The following is an 18,084-nucleotide window of genomic DNA, read 5'->3' as shown; positions in this document are numbered from 1 at the left end:
ACTCCTTAATAAAGAAGTGTATAAATGAACGCTACCTTCCGGAATTTCTAAAAAGCTGGTATACCAAGATTGTTTCTCTACACAAAGATTCATTTAGACACCAGTTTTTTTAACCCTGCTGGTAAATAGAACTTAACGACCATATTTGATGTTTTCACTTTCTAATGAACAAATTTTTTTGTAACTTTAGGTAGAGACGTGATATCGAAATGCGGTTTTTACTAAATTATTAAGCTTTGTTTTCCGCTCTTAATACCGTAAAAAACACACATGGTTGCATTTTAGTTTCTTAAAATAATCAGTCGAGTAGCGTAAGTTAGAAGTAGACGCTCCCTAGCGGGTTTTAGGAAAATTTTCCAATAATATCTTTTTGGTAGAAAAATAAAACAATAAAAGAGTTTTTAAATAAAAGTTGTTTTAAAAAAATCTGTGCAGCCAAAGCCTACTTCTTACCATTTTTCTCATTTAAGATAGAAACTCTCCCCACCACTTTATTTGACATTTGACAGAAATGGTTGTCAAAACATTTTTGTCAGGAATACTTTGTAGATCATTTCGATAATATTTTGGGATGCAAGTTTTAAGGTTTTTGGGAAAAAATAGACTTACGTTTTTAAGTAGCTAGAACGCCTTCTAGCGGTTGACCAATGAACTTCAAAATATTTTCTACCTATTTTTTTTGGGCCACTTTTATACTAATTTTTTTTTCCAACGCTCTACGATTATTGGTGCCTGAGATACAGTCGAGGAACATTCTTAATGGGACACCCTGTACTTGTGAAAAAATTTAATTTTTCTCTCATAAGACTTTTGTGAATAGCACATTGGCAACATAGCCAAGTGGTATTTAGTTGCGTTTTATTTTAAACATGGTGATCCTGTCTATGTCCAGGTTTGTAAGTGTTAATTACGTAAAATAAATACTTATTTCTGTAAAGTGATCTTATTTCAGTGTTCTTAGTTTCTCGTGTTAAATGATACGAGAAAACAAAACGTTTAAAAATTTATAAGAAACGAATTTTAATGTTGAGCATATAATAAAATTAAATGTATAAAATCAATACGTGTAAAACAAAAACCAAGTTGGAAATAAAACAAAATTAGTTTTTATTCTAATGGTATCTTCGTATATACGTTGATTATTTTTATTTACATTATACCTGTTGAAATCCTAATTAATAATTTTAATAAAAAGAGCAAATAAACCACTCCTCATTAAGACATGCTTGACATCAAGATATCATTGAGTTGAATTTTTCCTTGCCTGCTCGTTTTCAGGATCTTCAGGCCCATCCCACGGCTGTCGATCACCCGACGCAAATATGGTAAAAATAATCGCTGTTCCAAATATTATTCCAGCGGTGGTTAAAAATACGATTCTCCATTGGTTAACGTCTGTCTAAAATTATATTTCTTTAAAGTCCAATACACTTTTATAAAGCTTACTTACTTGGTCAGTAACAATATACTGCACTAAAATAGGAGCAAACAAGGCGATAGATTGGGAAAGAGAGTTTAAAAGTCCATATATAACACCAGCAAATCTGGGGGATATATCCACCATATTAATAATATTTCCACAATTGGCAGCTGCTTGGGAAAACGACAAAAGCGAAAGTAACGCTATAGATATCATTTTATGAGATTCGTCTAAGTAGGATAAGAATATTAAGCTTAAGGCTACACCGACTCCTCCTATAATTTTTTATTACAATACTTTTTTATATTTACATGATTTATATGTTTTTTACCAATCATCTGACAAATTCTGCGAGCATTGACTGTCCTTAAAATGTGCTTTTTTATAGCAAGATCTGACATTGGACCATAAAACATTCCTGCTAGGAGGGCTACCACTGCAGGTAAGGCACTATACAAACCATTCTAAAACATGTAAGGTATACCTACTTGTCACCTTTGAATATTAAAAAAATACACCAATTAAAGACGAAAGGGAAAGTAAAGACAAAAACATTGCCTAACATACTGTTGAGCAACAAACGGTGAATTCTGATTGGTTTAAAATTCACCAATCAATTAAATTTTAATTTGCCCCAAAATTGATTTTTTACTTTAAAAACAGATGTCATAAAATTGAATTAGATGTTATGGTTTTTAAAATATTTATACTCTAGGCTTAAGTTAATAAAAAATTTTCTTGTTTCTACTCTACTGCTATAAAAGCTAACTTACTAAATCATCTTCATTTAAATTGTTTGTACCAGTGTATTTAGATAAACATTATAGCTTTCAAACCTTACCGATTTAATATCAAAATTCATGACTTTAGAGAGGTAAGTCGAGTATTCGGTCACGGCCATATTGCTACTCCAAGCAATGCCAACCTGCGCTACGAAATTTGCTAATACGGGAACTGACGTGATAATTTTTTTCCATGGTATTTTTATATCCTATTATTATGTTTATTTAAAAATAATAAAAATTATTATAAAACTGCAAGATAATAACTTACAATTTGTTGGTGTTGATTAAGCGATAACTGAATATAATTTTTTTCACTTCGAGTAATCCTTGGATGGGTTTCAGGGCTATTTTGCCCAACAAACACGTAAATTATGCACCATAAAAATCCCATAGCTCCAAAGAAGTAAAATGAGGAAGGCCAGCCCCAAGAAGTGGAAGATAAATATCCTGTGAGGGCTGTAGCTAGGGTTGAACCCAGTGTTACACCTATAAGCATCTTAGATGTAAAAATATCTTTATGATACGAAAAATAATAAGTGCTTACCAATAAACACAGCCATTCCACAAGTAGCCCTTTCTTCAGTGGGTGCCCACAGACCAAGCATTACTTGCTGTGTTGGAAACATGAATCCTTGCCCTAAGCCTTTTATTTTAATTAATAAAAGTCCAATATTTTCTCACAAACCTTACCCTGTAAAATCCTACAAGCAATTACACCTGCCGAGCCAAATTCTTCAGCTGCAAAAGGAATAAGGGTATAAAAAAGGGAATTTATAAAAATAGCGCCGAAAAGGAACCATTTGGGACCATATTTTTTCTCCAGAGGGCCAGCAAAAAGATTTGATACTACATAGGCCCAGAAGAAGGAGGAAAGAATGATGCTCTGATTGCTCCAGTCATAGATCTTTAGGAGATAGAAATTTAGGAATAAAATATTTAACTATACAGGGTGTTTCGGGAGGAAAGGGAAATATTTTGAGAACATAGTTAGAAGGTCAAAATAAGATACATTAACCCATATGTTTTAATCCGATTCTTAACCGTTTCTAAAATAATCGACTCTAAAGTTTTTTTTTGTAAATTTTTGGAATAATTATGTTCTCTGTATTTCTAACTCAAGATGCAGGTATTTCGTTATTGTTTGTTAATACCTATTTTAATTGAGCAAACTATCTATTATGTAATGCCTCACACATTCACCAATAGGGAGTATGCTGACATGATATTCGTGTATAGTTTCTGTAATGGAAGCGCATTATGTGCTGTTGATGAATACCGATGTTGTTTTCCAAATCGAAGAATTCCTAATCGAAAAGTTTTTCAGAGAGTTTTTGCAAATGCAAGGAAACAGGAATGTTTCTAAGCGTAAGAATTAATATTCTGAACAAGAGGCCGGGCTAAATGTAAAAAATGAAGAAAATATACTGGATATGGCTAAAGAGAACCCGGGTGTAAGTACGAGGCGGATTACAAAAGAACTTCCATTAACAGCACATGTGGACGTTTGGAAGACACTTAGGAAAAACGGTTTTAAGCCTTTCCATATTCAACCGGTTCAACATCTTCAACAGGGGGATTATGGCTTAAGTGTTCAATTTTGCGAATGGATCCAACAAAATCGAGGCCTACATAAATACATTTTATTTAGCGATAAAGCTCATTTTACCCGCAATGGAATTAATAACCGACACAATGAACATCGGTGATCAGATGAAAATCTTCATATCACGTTTAAACGAAATTTTTAATATCGATTCAGTGTTAACGTGTGGTGTGGAGTACTGAACGACCAAACTCTTTTGTATTAGATGAGCATCTTACTGGAGAAGGATATTTACGCTTTTTGAAAAAACCATTTAATACAGATGTTGGATGATGTTCCGCTAATTGTTTGACACCGAATGTATTTTCAACTGCCTAGTGCGTAATTTCTTAAACAATCGTTTTCCTGATCGTTGGATTAGCAGAGAAGAACCTCAAGGTTGGCCACCGAGGTCACCAGACTTAAATCCACTGGATTATTGCCTTTGGGGGTGGATGAAAACTCTAGTGCATGAAACACCAGTAGAAACCGTAGAAGGACTCCACAATCAAATTTTGAATGATTCAAATATTATTGAAAACAATCCTCAAGCAATTAAACGTGCAACATGAGCGCTTAACAAACGTGCTGCAGCTTGCCTTGAGGATGGTGGGATTATTCTCGAAAACATTTTAAATTAGTGGAATTTTGTTTTTTTACTTGTATTTGTTTGTGTTGCTTTTGAAATAAAAATTCTTACAAAAAAACTTCAGAACCGATTATTTCAGAAACGGTTAAAACATATGGGTTAATTCATCTTATTTTGACCTTCTGAATATGTTCCCAAAATATTTCCCTTTTCTCCCGAAACACCCTGTATATAGTAATGTACTTACAGGTATATCTGGATTTGATGAAGAATCTTCTGAAGTCATTGCCACTATTTGGACGGCCATACTGGCTCTGGTTGCTATGCCAATCATTAAGCAAAAAGCAAGGAGGAGGATTTGAACATGTCTGGTTCCTATTAATGGCCCTACAATTAAAGATAACTTGCAAGGCAAGGCAAATAAGAAAGAAAATTTAAATTATTCAAATGTTAAGATAGAGTGTTGCAAACATCCTGACCGCTAGTTCAGAGGCCCAACAGACATGTAAACTGCCTCTTAAGAGACAACCATTTAAAGATGGCCTTTATAAAATGATTTTTCCTCATAATTCATTAATTAACCGTCACAATCATCACATATTTTCTCTACACTTTTTTGTTTTTTTTTTTTCAAAATTTGGTACAAGAAGACCTAATATGGAGAAAGCAATATTCTATTGTAAAAAAATGCACTCCTTCAAAGACTTGCATAAACTAAGCGTTTTCGAATAAAGAACATATGAAGAAAATTCGACATGCATATTGTAATGATATTGACAACGCCGCGAATGTTAGCTGTTCTTCATCATTCCAGAAAGACCCTAGTGGCCATACCGCACGACATCTGTAGAGACGCGTGGAAGGTTAGCGAACCTTCCCGAACTATGGTCTGCTGAGGATATAAGGAGGTGCGTGGTTGTCGGATCTAGAAGTTTCTGAACTGAAAAGGAAGTTAGGCGAAAGGGACTGCGATGCGACGAAAAATAAAAGATGACCCAAAAACTTTGTTTTTGCTGGAGCAAGCGCTATTGGTGAAATGTTGCAAGATTTAAAGCTAAATTGCTGGAAAACTCAAAAAGTATTTCTTCTAACCAGAAAAAAACTTTACCACCCTGAGGAGAAATTATGCTAGGTTGGAAAATAATGCCAATTGGAAAATGGAATTAAAAGAAGAAATTTTAAAAAATCTTCTTTACTGAATTAGAGAATCTGCTATTTGGTGGAGGATAATCTAAGAAGTTCAAAACAGAATTGCAATATTGGACGTCAACACTATCGATGAGCTGCTCTGTGGACCTTCAGCAATGGAAAATAACGGCAAACTTTGACCAATACGGAATCTGTTGTGTTAATTTACCTCAAACCGTCTTAATTTGATGGTGCTACATCATGGAATATTTATCATCCTCAGTTTGAAGCGGCCGCAAAAGCAAATGGTTGGGCATCTAGGAAGAAGGTCACTACACTTATATTGACTTTAAGAGGAGATGCTGCTGCCAACCTATAAAGAATGTCCCCCGAAGAATAAGTCTACGATTATCTAGTGAGACATTTGGAGATGCGTTATGTCCAATCACACCGGATGGACGCCGAGATGGTGAAATAAGGCTACAACTACTACTAACACATCCATCTAAGCTAGATGTACTAACACAGATTCTTAAAGTCGAAGCTGCCAAGAACACGAACTTCAGAACGTCAGGTTGGTATCCAAAAAATAATTCTAAAATAAGGGATCATTAGGGATTAAAACAATCGAAAGCTGGAGTACCGAAAGTGTGACAAAGCAGGTCAGATAAAAAGACACTCTTAAGAAAGTGACAGTTCCACTCGCCCCCAACTTAGCAAGGTCAATGCGACGAGGCTATCGTCGACATATACCGTAACAAGAAGACCCTGTCTGAGGGACAAAGAATAAAGATGCTAAGTTGGTAATACCCACCATCGTCGATGATAGTCTAGCTAAATCGGAATCCTATAAGAGACCAAAGGTTTGTTCTCACAGCAGTAAGAAACAAGTTTCCGACAAATAAGCATGCGCAATAGAGTAAAATGCGTTCCCACAGGAACTTCGGATCGGTTTCAAATCAAAAGTTTGATGTTCTGACACAAATTTCTGATCGTCATCGGATAGTCAGACTTGTTTTCGGATTTATTTCAAGCAAAGTGTCAGAGAATTCGTGTAGCCAGTCAACGCCGATTTTCGGAATATGAACAAATCCTCTAAATTGTTGTTTGTATTTTGTCGTTTTGTATACTCCTTAATATTCGTTTTGAAAATTGTATTTTAAATTGTTGGATTAGTCTAAAAATAAACATTAAGGAAATAAGGGATTTTGAATCGTCGGAAGAATCTGATCAGAATTTTGTTGATTCCGAGATATGTTGATTTCGACACAGACTTTTAAAGAACATTTAATTGAAGAACGGATAAAGCCCAAAAATCAAAACTATTTTGATGAAACTGTGTCCCAATTTAACAGAAAAGAATTTCTCGACTATTTTAGAGTAAGTCTTGAAGTAGCAAATAATCACACAATCTTAAACTCTATTAATAATATACAGCTATTTCAAGGTTGTAGTATATTTTTTTTTGTTTATGTTTGATTTACTTTCCCATTTCCCACTGACATAAAAAAGTGAGGTTATTTTTCTTCTCCAGTCAACCCGTATTTGATGTTCGCACAGACGGTTTTAAATCGATCAGAAGTTGTAATATTTTACGCATGCTCATCAAGAATGGTTTGGAAACAGTTTCAAACTTGTAAGAAATTTGCAGTGAGAACAAACCTCAAGAGGAAGGTCCCTATCCAGATTGTCCTAACCTATATAAAGGAAGGGAAGAAGCCAACTTGAGAAGGAGTTTCCAAGTATTCTCCCAATGTCAAATCATATTGAGCTCCATGGAACTCCCTAATCTTGTAAGACTAACGGGAAAAAAGGTAAATAAGAAAGAAGGTACATCGTTGTACCTAAATGTCGGATTCCGAAGCTGTTAGATGAATCCATCAGATTTATATAGGCCCTGGGAAAAATTAGGGAAAGATTGAAGTCAATTGCAGGGCAGACTTAAGGGATTACTTCACGAAATGCATTGTATGTTTATTGATGCTTATTTAGTTTGATTAACGTTTACAACACTTAAATAATACAAAGACCTAGAAAAATATTTATCACCTAAAAACTAAACATTAAGACTAACTTAAGAATAGAATAATAAAAAAATATGCTAATTGCAAATGTTTAAAGGAGTTTATTGAGCAACAAAAAATTTAGATTTGTACCTGCTTGTTGACTACTGCGAAAATTCAGTTGACTGAATTCTGTAAACAATATGCTGTTCGGCAGAAAGGGACACGGAGAAGTGAATGATTTTAAGTTGAGTAAGCTGGAACATGGATTGAAAAGAGAGCAAGGCAATCAGAATGTCTTGTTATTCCATTTAAAACCTTAAGAGCAAAACATACAGCATATTGCTCGCTTCTAATTGACAATAGATTTAGTACTAGATATGACCTAGTCTAATCAGTAGCAAAAAGGATACCTGATCTTGAAGAAATAAATCTCATGAACTTAAGAAATTTGTGCGAAACTCATACTATTGCTATTTATTTAATAGTAACAGGAGAGGACCAAGATGTGCACCCTGTAGAATTCCTGAAGAAGCCACAAAGCATCGAGATAAGAAACCACTAATTCTTACTTGCTGCTTACAATTGCTTAAATAAGATTCAATCCAAGATAACAAGGTGCCAGTGATGTCAAGCTTTGACAGTTTCTCGTGATCCGTTTCTCGAATTTGAAGCAGGAAATAAGTTCATCGTGGTCAACCTACTTTTTACCATAACATTATACAACTGGGTTATGATATACCCTCTATCAAACCAGAAAGCCTTCCCTGTTTCCTCTACCATTTCGCGTAGCTTGAGAGCTATATTCGCGCCAACGACGAAATTTTGAATTTAGCTTATTCCATCACATATGTAAAATGCTAGGAATCAAGAAAACGAGGACTTCTTCTTCAATTACACTCGCAGTCAGATGGCATGGTAAAAAGGATAAATAGAACCACTAATTGCTATTTGGCCAAAGTAATGTTTAGCCACCAAAGAGAATGGGATATGTTTCTTCCTTTATTTCTGCTGGTTTATCGATATATGGGACATTAATGAAAGCATATGAGAGTCTTCGGTCGAATAGTTATAGGTAGAGAGGTAGAGAGCTCCGTCTCCCATACGATCTGAAATTTGGTTGCCCTCCATAAACCGATGTTGCCGAGGAGAACTACGTTATTCAAGAAAATTCAAGACCGATATCGGTCTAATCCCAGAATCAGGTAATAACATAAGATGAAGCCGATACCGATAACCGATGAAGTAACTGGTAGAAGGATTTTCTACCTGGTTACCATAGAAGCGTCACATCAGAAGCCAACTTAAAAGGACATTTGGGACGCTTTGTATTCTCTAAAACAAGAGTTGCTTTCCTTGATCTGAGAACCCTACCAATCCCCAAACTCTCATGCAGACTTGCTAAACTGGACTCGAGGATAATTCGCAGATATTAAACTTCCTCAACCTATTTATCGCCGTGTGTAGCAGATGCACCATCATGCCTCATCCCTCCCAAAACGTTAAGAGAAAAACTTTGCTGATACCTCGATTGAATAATGGCTTAAAGATTTTCAATATGCCGCTGATGCGCGTTGTTGTAATTAATTATACCTCATCGTATAAATTTATCCTCATCGTATATTCATCTGTAAACAGTATTAATGATAGAAAGTTCTGATTTTCTATCCACTTTTGCAATAGTTAACTGAAAAATGCTATTCTTGTAGCGTACCCACAGGAATCAAAAGGGCAAAACTAATTTACCTTTAAAACCCGCTAGATTTGTATGCAATTTGTTTCTTCTCCTAAAGCAATTTGCCTAGTACTAACTCCAAGTTTTTCTTCGATTCTGATGAAGCTAATTCTCCTCTAAATCATCATCATCGTTACTTCAATTAACACACACAAATACTCGATAGAATCACCAAAAAAAGGGCACATTGATGTATCAAGTACTTCTCCATCTGGACTCTCGCTATCGGAAGTAAAGTAAAACCAGGAATGGATATAGCGGAATTAATATAATTAATATAAGGAATAAAATATAAGTAATAAATAAAAAGTCTGATGTAAAAACACGTATCTACGGGTGTAGATTGTCCTTTATTTTTAGTATCCCACTTTCTATTATCTTTCTGCCTTTCTTTTTGACTGTAGTCTCTGCAAGTTGAGTTCTTGGTTGTCCGGAAGTCTGCTCTAGGTTATCTTTACTTATTGGTACATAAACTAACAATCTAGGTTGCCTTCCAGGTGTCACTAGAGAACTGTTGCTTGAATAACGTTGTTTTGCTATTTCACCTCTTGTAGTAATTTAACAATATGCACAATTTAAACAAATAAGTACTTTGCCGGCCCCGTTAGCGGTCATACATCTGCCGAGCAATCGTGTGGCTCTGCGTTCGAGTCTCAAACTTGACATGATCGTTTGCGAGTGTCCAATTTAGTTTTAGAAATAAATATTATAGTGAAATGTAACTGACTAAATGACGAAGCAAGCCCAATTCAAAAAATAAATATTTTAAAGATGATTTACAGTAAAAATAACTTCATAACGTTCAAAAACTTAACTTGGCTTAGCGGGTAATATTCATAAAAAAATAACTGCCACTAAAGTGCCAAAGATCTTGTTTGGTAATATTACCAAGGGAGTACACGGTACTTTGTGGAATGTTTCAAAAAACTTAGTTGCGGTCATTCAGAAATTAATTTTCTATAGCAGTCTTTTTAACGATTCTTAAATTTGGTTTTAATTCTGGCAGCATACACATCTTGCTGTTTAATTTATTTTTACAGTATATTTTAAAATAAAAAATACCTAAATTGTTTTAAAGTTTTTGCGTATATCATGTCACAAAATGTACGCCCAGCTTTGTATTGAACACAATGAAGCAGAACTGTGAGTTCGTGTGTAGATTGACGATATAAGGATTATTATTAGGTAAATATTTTTTAAGGAAGCTTAAGTTTTCTTTTCTTTTTAATTTTGATAGATATTTTGATTAGTTTGCCCTTCTAAATGTAATGACTCAGTACATTTAAGAAGATTGAGCGGAGCTACTATTAGAAGTAAAAAGCAGAAAATGCGTTCGTCGATATCAGATATCTATGCACTCACGTTGATTACCTTTATTTTAAATTCTTCTTAAGGTATCTTCGTTTCGGTATATGTTAGCAATCATATCGGCAATAACTTTTTTTTATAACAGCTCGAACAGTTCTACTGAGCTATTTCCAAACCAACTTTTTAGGTTCCTCAACTATGATGCCCTTTCATTTAATTTTTTTAGCGCTTCTTTGTTTGTAATATGAATTATCCATGGAATTCTTAGCGTTCTTTTCTACAGCCATAGCTTAAATGCTTTCAGATTTTTAGTGCTGGCTTCTGTGAGTATCCGGGATTCTACACTATACCATAAAACAAAAAAGCGCCTTACTCTCATTTTTTCTGATATGTTGTAACTTTTGAAGAAGGCACTCATTTTGTAAAATACCATCCTTGCTACAACTTCTTTTCCCTTATATCCATTTCCCAAAAAAGAAAATCCTTCCCTCGCCTTATCTTTAAATTAAAAAGATAGGTCGGCCAGAATTTGCATTAAAAAATCCGGCAAGAGCATCACTAATGAGCCCGGAAGGTACTAAAAATATGATATTCCAAATTACTTAAATAAATTAACAGCTTTCATCATTAGAATCTGCGATTAATGAAATAGCTATAGAAGCCTATTTTACGCTTTGAACCCATTCAAGCTTTAGTATTAATATATTCCTTGTATGAGCCCTATAAAGAATAAAATATCTATATATAATATCCTAAAACGTACGATTTTATGGTAAAAATAAACATATTTATGTAACTTTTGTTATTTGAAATCCTAGTCACAATGCTAACAGTCGTTTTGCGTGTAATAACATATAAATGCATTAAACGACCGTTTGCATAATATATTGCACCGCGTGCATTATATATTAAATATTTTGATAATTTTACTGTTACACAATGATATGCGAATTCATTAAATGAAAAACTAATTTCTAGGCTTTGATCCTTAATACAATAAATGTTAATTTTTTTTTTAATTACTTTTGCTCCACTACAAAAAAATATTTGTTATAATATTAATAATAATAATAATATCCTTTTATTTGCCAACAAAATCGTATACAGGACGACAAAGCAACGTCATACAAAGGAGGATCTAGCTCCCATAGGATACATTAATTTTGCTTATCTAGAATTCATAGAGGCAATAGCCTTATATAAACAAAATAACAACATTCAAAATAAATATTCTAAATATCTAACATAAGTTACAATTATTATCTAAAAGTAAAATTATAAAAACATTCAATCTGCAACCAGTGGTAAACAGCTTTTTTAAATTGGACTGTATACTCAATGCTTCTAATATCAGCAGGTAGCATTCTATAATGAGAAACTGCTGAGCCCTGATGGCCATATAATGAGAACCCCTTTCATAGTAAGCTGAATTCCATTGCATAATTATGCAATGGAATGCGGAGATCGCTTCTATGCCGCGTAATCATAGTCACATCCTCAGCGTACATTGCCCTACTTTCAACAAACAAATGATTGTGTTTTTTCACGAATAACACCAAGGAAGAAAAGTATAAGGAGGGAAGGGTGAGTATTTTTAGTTTGCTAAAGTAAGGTCTACAGGAAGTTCTGTAGGTCAGACCCAATAAACAACGAATGATAGGCTTTTGCATTCTAAATATATCTAGAGCTTGATGATCCCCAGAAACAAATACCATATTGTAAGATCGACTGTACCTGTCCGAAATAAAATAGGTAAAGAGATACCTCACACACTACATCCCTTAATCTTCTAATCAATCCGCACAAGCTAGCTAATCTGGAATAAAGGTTTTTAGTATGTTTCTCCCAATTTAAATTGGGGTCAATCCTAAAAATTTAATACTATTAGCTACAGGAATTGACTGCCCACCAGACTACACAAGTAGAGATTCTGAGACAACAGTGGTCTTCGAAAAATTAATCAACCCCGTTTTACTCGAGTTCAAAGACAACTTACTGTCCAGACACCAGGTATTCATGCGCTACACATGCGGTTGTGCAGCTGGACAAATCATATCAGAAGGGAACAGCTCACGCAAACCATTGTCATATAATAGGAAGAGCACAGGTCCCAAGATTGGACCCTGAGGTACACCTCTTTCTATAATTTGAGGGCGGGAAAATGCGTGAGCCGGAATGTGTCACAAAAACTATTTGTTCTCTTTGCTCTAAATATGAACTGAGTAATTTAGATGCTGCACCCCTGATGCCATACCGTTCTAGGATGTCCAGGAGTAAAGAATGGCCAACCGTGTCAAACGCCTTAGACAAGTCGACGTACAGTCCAGCTACACTGGCCCTTCTCTCAAGATTCTCCATGATATATTGTATTGTACTATGAATGGGCCATTGCCGTCGATCTTTTGGGAACGAATCCGTATTGGTGTTTATTTATTATTTGATGGTGAGTTAAATAATTCATAACTATTTGATAGATGACCCTTTCAAACACCCTCGATATGGATGGTAATACGGATACCGGCCGATAGTTGGCAATATTCGTTTTTTCTCCCTTCTTAAAAACAGGCACTACTTTTGCCCGCTTAAGAGCAGAAGGGAAAATTTGGGTAGCAAGACTCTCATTGATCACATTGAAAATGGGTCCGGCTAAGTGAATCCCAACAAACATTTAAACCAATACCGGAATTTCATCCAAGCCAGAGGAAAATTTATTTGGAAGGTTCATCAATATCTTAAAGATATCCTGAGAATTAACAAGATTGAGAAATATGGTTGAATAAACATTATGCAAGTCATGTATATTGAAGTTACAGCTTTGTTGATGGTCAAGAGTAAAATGTTGAGCAAATAATTCGGTGACCATCTTCCCTTAAAACAATATTGTTGTTAGTTTTAATTTTATCTGACTCAGATCTTATGATTGACCATGCCGATTTTTTGTTGTTTTTTGAATTTTGGATTTTGTTATCATTTATAGACTTTTTATAAGAGGAGATGTAACATCGATATTGTTTCCTTTCACGTTTGTATGTAACGTAGTATTCCCTAGAATCAGTAAATTTGTACCAAACATAAAGATCTTTTATGTAGTTAAAATATCTTTTGATCTCTGGTGTAATCCAGGTTGGCTTATTTTTCAACCAGTTGTACTTATTGGAAAAGCCAAATCAAAATAATTATAATTATTATAATTATCGATGCTGCATTACTAAAAAACGCTTGTTGAGTGGAATGTTAGTTCTGTCTGTCAGATAGAAGTTATACTTAATAACTAAAATAAATTGAATGGATTGAATCGAATGTAGGTACAAAGGTGCGATCTGTAAGTCCTAATATATCCTATAATAACAAAAAAATTACAACGGTACTTTTATGTAACATCTTTAGTAAAAGAGAAAAATAAAAACCCTAAGTCTCGGTCTTAAGACATTTTTTTTATATGTATTGAAGGTTACATGTTTCGCTTAAAAAAGCATCATCAGACCTTATAACCTAGTAATAACGCTCACGAGATGACCTGCTTAGTACTCTAAAAAGAGTAGGTTATAAGGTCTGATGATGCTTTTTTAAGCGAAACATGCAACCTTCAGGACATATAAGAAAAAAATATTTTGAGACTGAGACTTAGGGTTTTTATTTTTTCTTTACTTACGTAGGTCTCTTTGAGATAATGAACGAGTTCTTTCAACATTTAGTAAAAGGCGAAAAATTATTCGCTTTGAAGAGAGAGTCCAGTGTAAACAAATCGACAGTTTCCACTCCAAATCTCTATTATATATACAAGTATAGAAACTCACTATTGCTGATGAATACAATAACCAGTTATTCTAACAATATTTTTTTTGGTTTAATAATTGATAATAACCTTATATTTCAAAATCACATAATATTATATCACATTTTAAAATGACGGTAAGGTAGGCATTAATAGTTGTTAACTGGCGACGCCTAAGTCAACTGTCGTCAGCAAAGCTGTGAGTTGGCTTAGAAGTTTTGTCGAGAAGGTCGTGGAACAGGATGATTCCTAAAATGCATCCCTAAGGAATACCAGCCCTAATTTGTACCTCCGCGAGGTGTATCCATCAGGTACAACCTGGACGGGTCGGCTCTCGAGGAAGCTTCCAAGTTAAGCAAAGAAAGTTGGTGGTAAGCCATATGAATACAGTTTCTTTAGGAGGTTTTCATACCAGACTCTATCGAGCCATTTGAAATATTGAGGTACTGTACGAGATTCACCATATTTCTTGTTAGCTTTAGTACAAACATGCGTGACAAACAGGTTGCCGTATCCAGCTCAGAAGTTTTCCGGTCAGTACTTCTTGTAATAATATTACGTCGCGTCGTGATAATATAATATATTGATATATATATCGACTTGATATTATCAAGTCGAGTTTCTTAATGTCAGTATTGTTTATAGATTAGATAGCAAACGTCTATGTTGTTTCGCTATATTGTATTTATTTCTTCTCTTATTAATATTTATTATTATAATTCTCTTTATAATAATGTCCATGAATATTAATTATTATACAACGTTAGTATCATAAAACCAAACTTACGTATTTTAAAAGGTTTTAATGTTATGGGAAATAATTTCAATAGTATAATTTTTTTCTACAAAATAATTTAAAAACAATTTTAATATGACTCAATACTTGACTATTCATAAAAATTGTTGGGTGTCTAGAGATTCTCTTCCTCTAGTCAACCCAAATATTTTTTTATGAAGTTTTTAAAATATTTTCCAAATATCTGGAGATGGAAATAAGTAAGTAAAAAGCTTAAAACTATTCCTATGTAACATTTTTTATGCTTAAAAATTTCGCGGCGTTCGTTAATTAAGCATCGTTTAAGTGTTAGTTTTTTAAATATCAAACCCTTTTTGCTCAACTAAACAAGTGTTTTCCAAAAATGTATTTGCATAGAGCGATTATAAAATTACTATGTTTTACATTCAATTTTTACTGATATGATATATCTGATATTAAAACTGGATATTTTAAATTTTTTGTCTTGCTTTATAGCTTTTTAAACTCTTAAAATAATTAGTATACATTTATACAGTGCATCCGTAAAGTAGCTGATAAATTCAATAAAAATGAAATGAACGTTTCTAAAAAAAATGATTAAACCCGTCAATTTTAATATTTGGTTTAGGGTTTTTCTATGTTGAAATTAAATTTACAGGGTGACTAAAAAAAAATATGGCGTCATGAATATGTTTTTTAAATAGAAACTACCATTTTTTAATGCAGAATCAAAAAGAACGCATTTTTTTACAAAGGATATGGTACAAATGATTAGTGATTAAATAAGCAATTTTGAACGAAAAATGATGATAATATGTAAAATTAAAGAAATACTTATCTAAATTAAATGTTCGAATTGAGCACCGTTAACAATCTGACAATAACCAAGGCGATTTAAAAATTCTTTTTTAGTAATATTTCTAATTTCCGGGCGTATTTGTTCATTTAAATCTTCTAAAATCGCTGGTTTAGTGACTTACACTTTACTTCTTACGTATCCCTATAAAAAGTAATCGAGGTGAGTTAAATCTGGCGATCTGGGTGGTCATTCAATGAACCCTTGTCTACCTATCCAACGATTTCGAAAAACTTCATCTAGATAATTGTGAACGGGTAAAGCGGATGAAAAAAAAGATTACGTTGGTGCATATCCGGTTCTCCAAAATCTGGATACAAAGTTATACAGAGTAAGGATCATTTTGAAGATCGTTTTGAAGAAAGTCCAAATACCCCTCACCAGTGAGAGTGTCATGAAATAAGGAGGTCCTAAAACTCTTCCTTCCACTATACCGCACCACACATTGACTTTTTGAGAGTGTTGTGTATGGCATTCTGTGAACTAATGAGGGTTTTCGGTCGCCCAGTATCGACAATTCTGTCTGTTCATATGTTCGTTTAGCGTAAACGTTGATTCTTTTTTCTTCATCAGAAAATATGATACGTTTTACAAAATTATTGTTATCATTACATAATTGCTGCATTTGCTCACAAAATTCATTTCTGCAAATTTGCATCAATTTTGCTTACCAAGCTTTGGCTAATAGGCGAACGGATAAGTCGAATCAGGATGAGTTGCATTAAACAACTGAACCACCTTCTTTTGAGTACGCGACATATCTCTGAAACCAATCATGCACAAGATTTCGATTCTATCACGTTCGGTTAATTTTCTAATATTTCATACAATAACAATAGGTAATAAAATGTAGTTACTAATACTACGCAGGATGACACTGCTTTCGCCTCTCAAAAAGAATAAACATCACTTGCAAATGTAAAAATACTTTAAATAGTTGAACCAAAATACATTCACTTATTGACACAAAACCAAAATACCAACATTTATTGCAAATAGGTATTTCTTTAATTTTACATTTTATCATAATTTTTCGTTCAAAATTGCTTATGTAACCACTATTCATTTGTAACATATCCTTTGTAAAAAAATGCAATCTTTCTGATTCTGCATTAGAAAATTGTGATTTCCATTTAAAAAGACATATTGATGACGTCATATCTTCTTTTGAGTCACCCTGTATATTTAATTTCCACGTAGAAAAATTCTAAACCCAATATTAAAATCAACGGGTTCGGGCATTTTGGCAGAAACGGTCCATTTAATTTTTATTGAATTTATCCACTACTTTATAGATGCACTATATTTATGCTGTATAAATATACATGTGTACTACATAATATACCTTTATTTCCAAAATAATTTCCCTCATGAATAAACCCATCTCCAGTATCCACCGCACGATCTACACAGAGCACTGCCATAATTAAAAATGTATTTAAAAGTGATTTTTATGTATTATTTTGTAACCTTTCATTATAAATCACGTTTAATGACAAAATAAACCAGTTTTTTTACTGTAAAATTGGCTTAAGGGTGCAAGAATTATCTTCATGTTTTTAAGATTACTTTTGTATTCAATTTTAAGTACCAGCGTCTGATTACGAAGATTAAAAGTGAGAAAAACGTTATTACACATATTTTTAGAATAAAAAAAATCTTTTTTTTTATGCATACTTGTAATATGATACCTTAACTGCTGGCAAAAGGTTAATTTTTTCTCCTAGATATTGATGGAGTATTCTCTCAACTAGATCATATCGTTCTTAATTTTCTCATTTACAAAATCCTAAAATATGCTGATAAACGGAGTTTATTCAGCATATTAAAATATATTGAAATGTTTCAAATCCATAAGCACATCTATTAGACTGTTTTGCTTTCTTACCTACAACAAATTTCAAATAGTTTTTTGGTGGATTAACTTTATCGTGTATAGCTATTAAAAACTCTTTAGTCTCAGGAAACAGATGACCTGAGGCAAACAATAAATAGTTCGACGTTTTTGAAGGTGGTAGACAATGGTACAGTGAAAACATCTTGTCGGACTTGCATTGTCTTATTTATTTATTGTAACACGACGTTTCGGTTGGTAAGTATCTCCAACCGTTAGTGTTGTCCCATCAAGTGTAAACTGACAGCAAAC

The 18,084-nt window shown here is 33.6% G+C and overlaps 1 protein-coding gene across 1 annotated transcript; it reads right to left on the bottom strand.

The window, feature by feature from the left end:
- Window positions 1-1,104: 1,104 nt before the first annotated feature.
- On the bottom strand, window positions 1,105-17,451 carry LOC126745119 (putative inorganic phosphate cotransporter). Its single transcript, XM_050452838.1, has 9 exons — window positions 17,284-17,451; window positions 4,624-4,763; window positions 2,896-3,109; window positions 2,750-2,848; window positions 2,474-2,691; window positions 2,262-2,411; window positions 1,752-1,884; window positions 1,451-1,695; window positions 1,105-1,399 (listed from the first exon to the last, which is right to left on the bottom strand). Exons 1-9 carry the CDS (start codon window positions 17,360-17,362, stop codon window positions 1,241-1,243), a joined length of 1,437 nt encoding a protein of 478 aa, XP_050308795.1. The 5' UTR covers window positions 17,363-17,451; the 3' UTR covers window positions 1,105-1,240.
- Window positions 17,452-18,084: the final 633 nt, after the last annotated feature.

The sequence above is a fragment of the Anthonomus grandis genome, chromosome 15 (genome assembly GCF_022605725.1).
Source record: "Anthonomus grandis grandis chromosome 15, icAntGran1.3, whole genome shotgun sequence".
In the NCBI taxonomy this organism is placed as follows: domain Eukaryota; kingdom Metazoa; phylum Arthropoda; class Insecta; order Coleoptera; family Curculionidae; genus Anthonomus; species Anthonomus grandis.
Note: the sequence above shows the minus strand (reverse complement) of the source record. Positions and strands in the feature narration are given on the sequence as shown.

What these genes read in the sequence shown, in the direction of transcription:
- LOC126745119 (XM_050452838.1), bottom strand. Translation starts at nt 17,362, where the DNA reads ATGGCAGTGCTCTGTGTAGATCGTGCGGTGGATACTGGAGATGGGTTT. An exon ending in TGAATTTTGATATTAAATCG is followed by an intron (nt 1,885 to 2,261) that starts GTAAGGTTTGAA and finishes TACATGTTTTAG; the next exon opens with AATGGTTTGTATAGTGCCTT. An exon ending in AGTATATTGTTACTGACCAA is followed by an intron (nt 1,400 to 1,450) that starts GTAAGTAAGCTT and finishes ATATAATTTTAG; the next exon opens with ACAGACGTTAACCAATGGAG.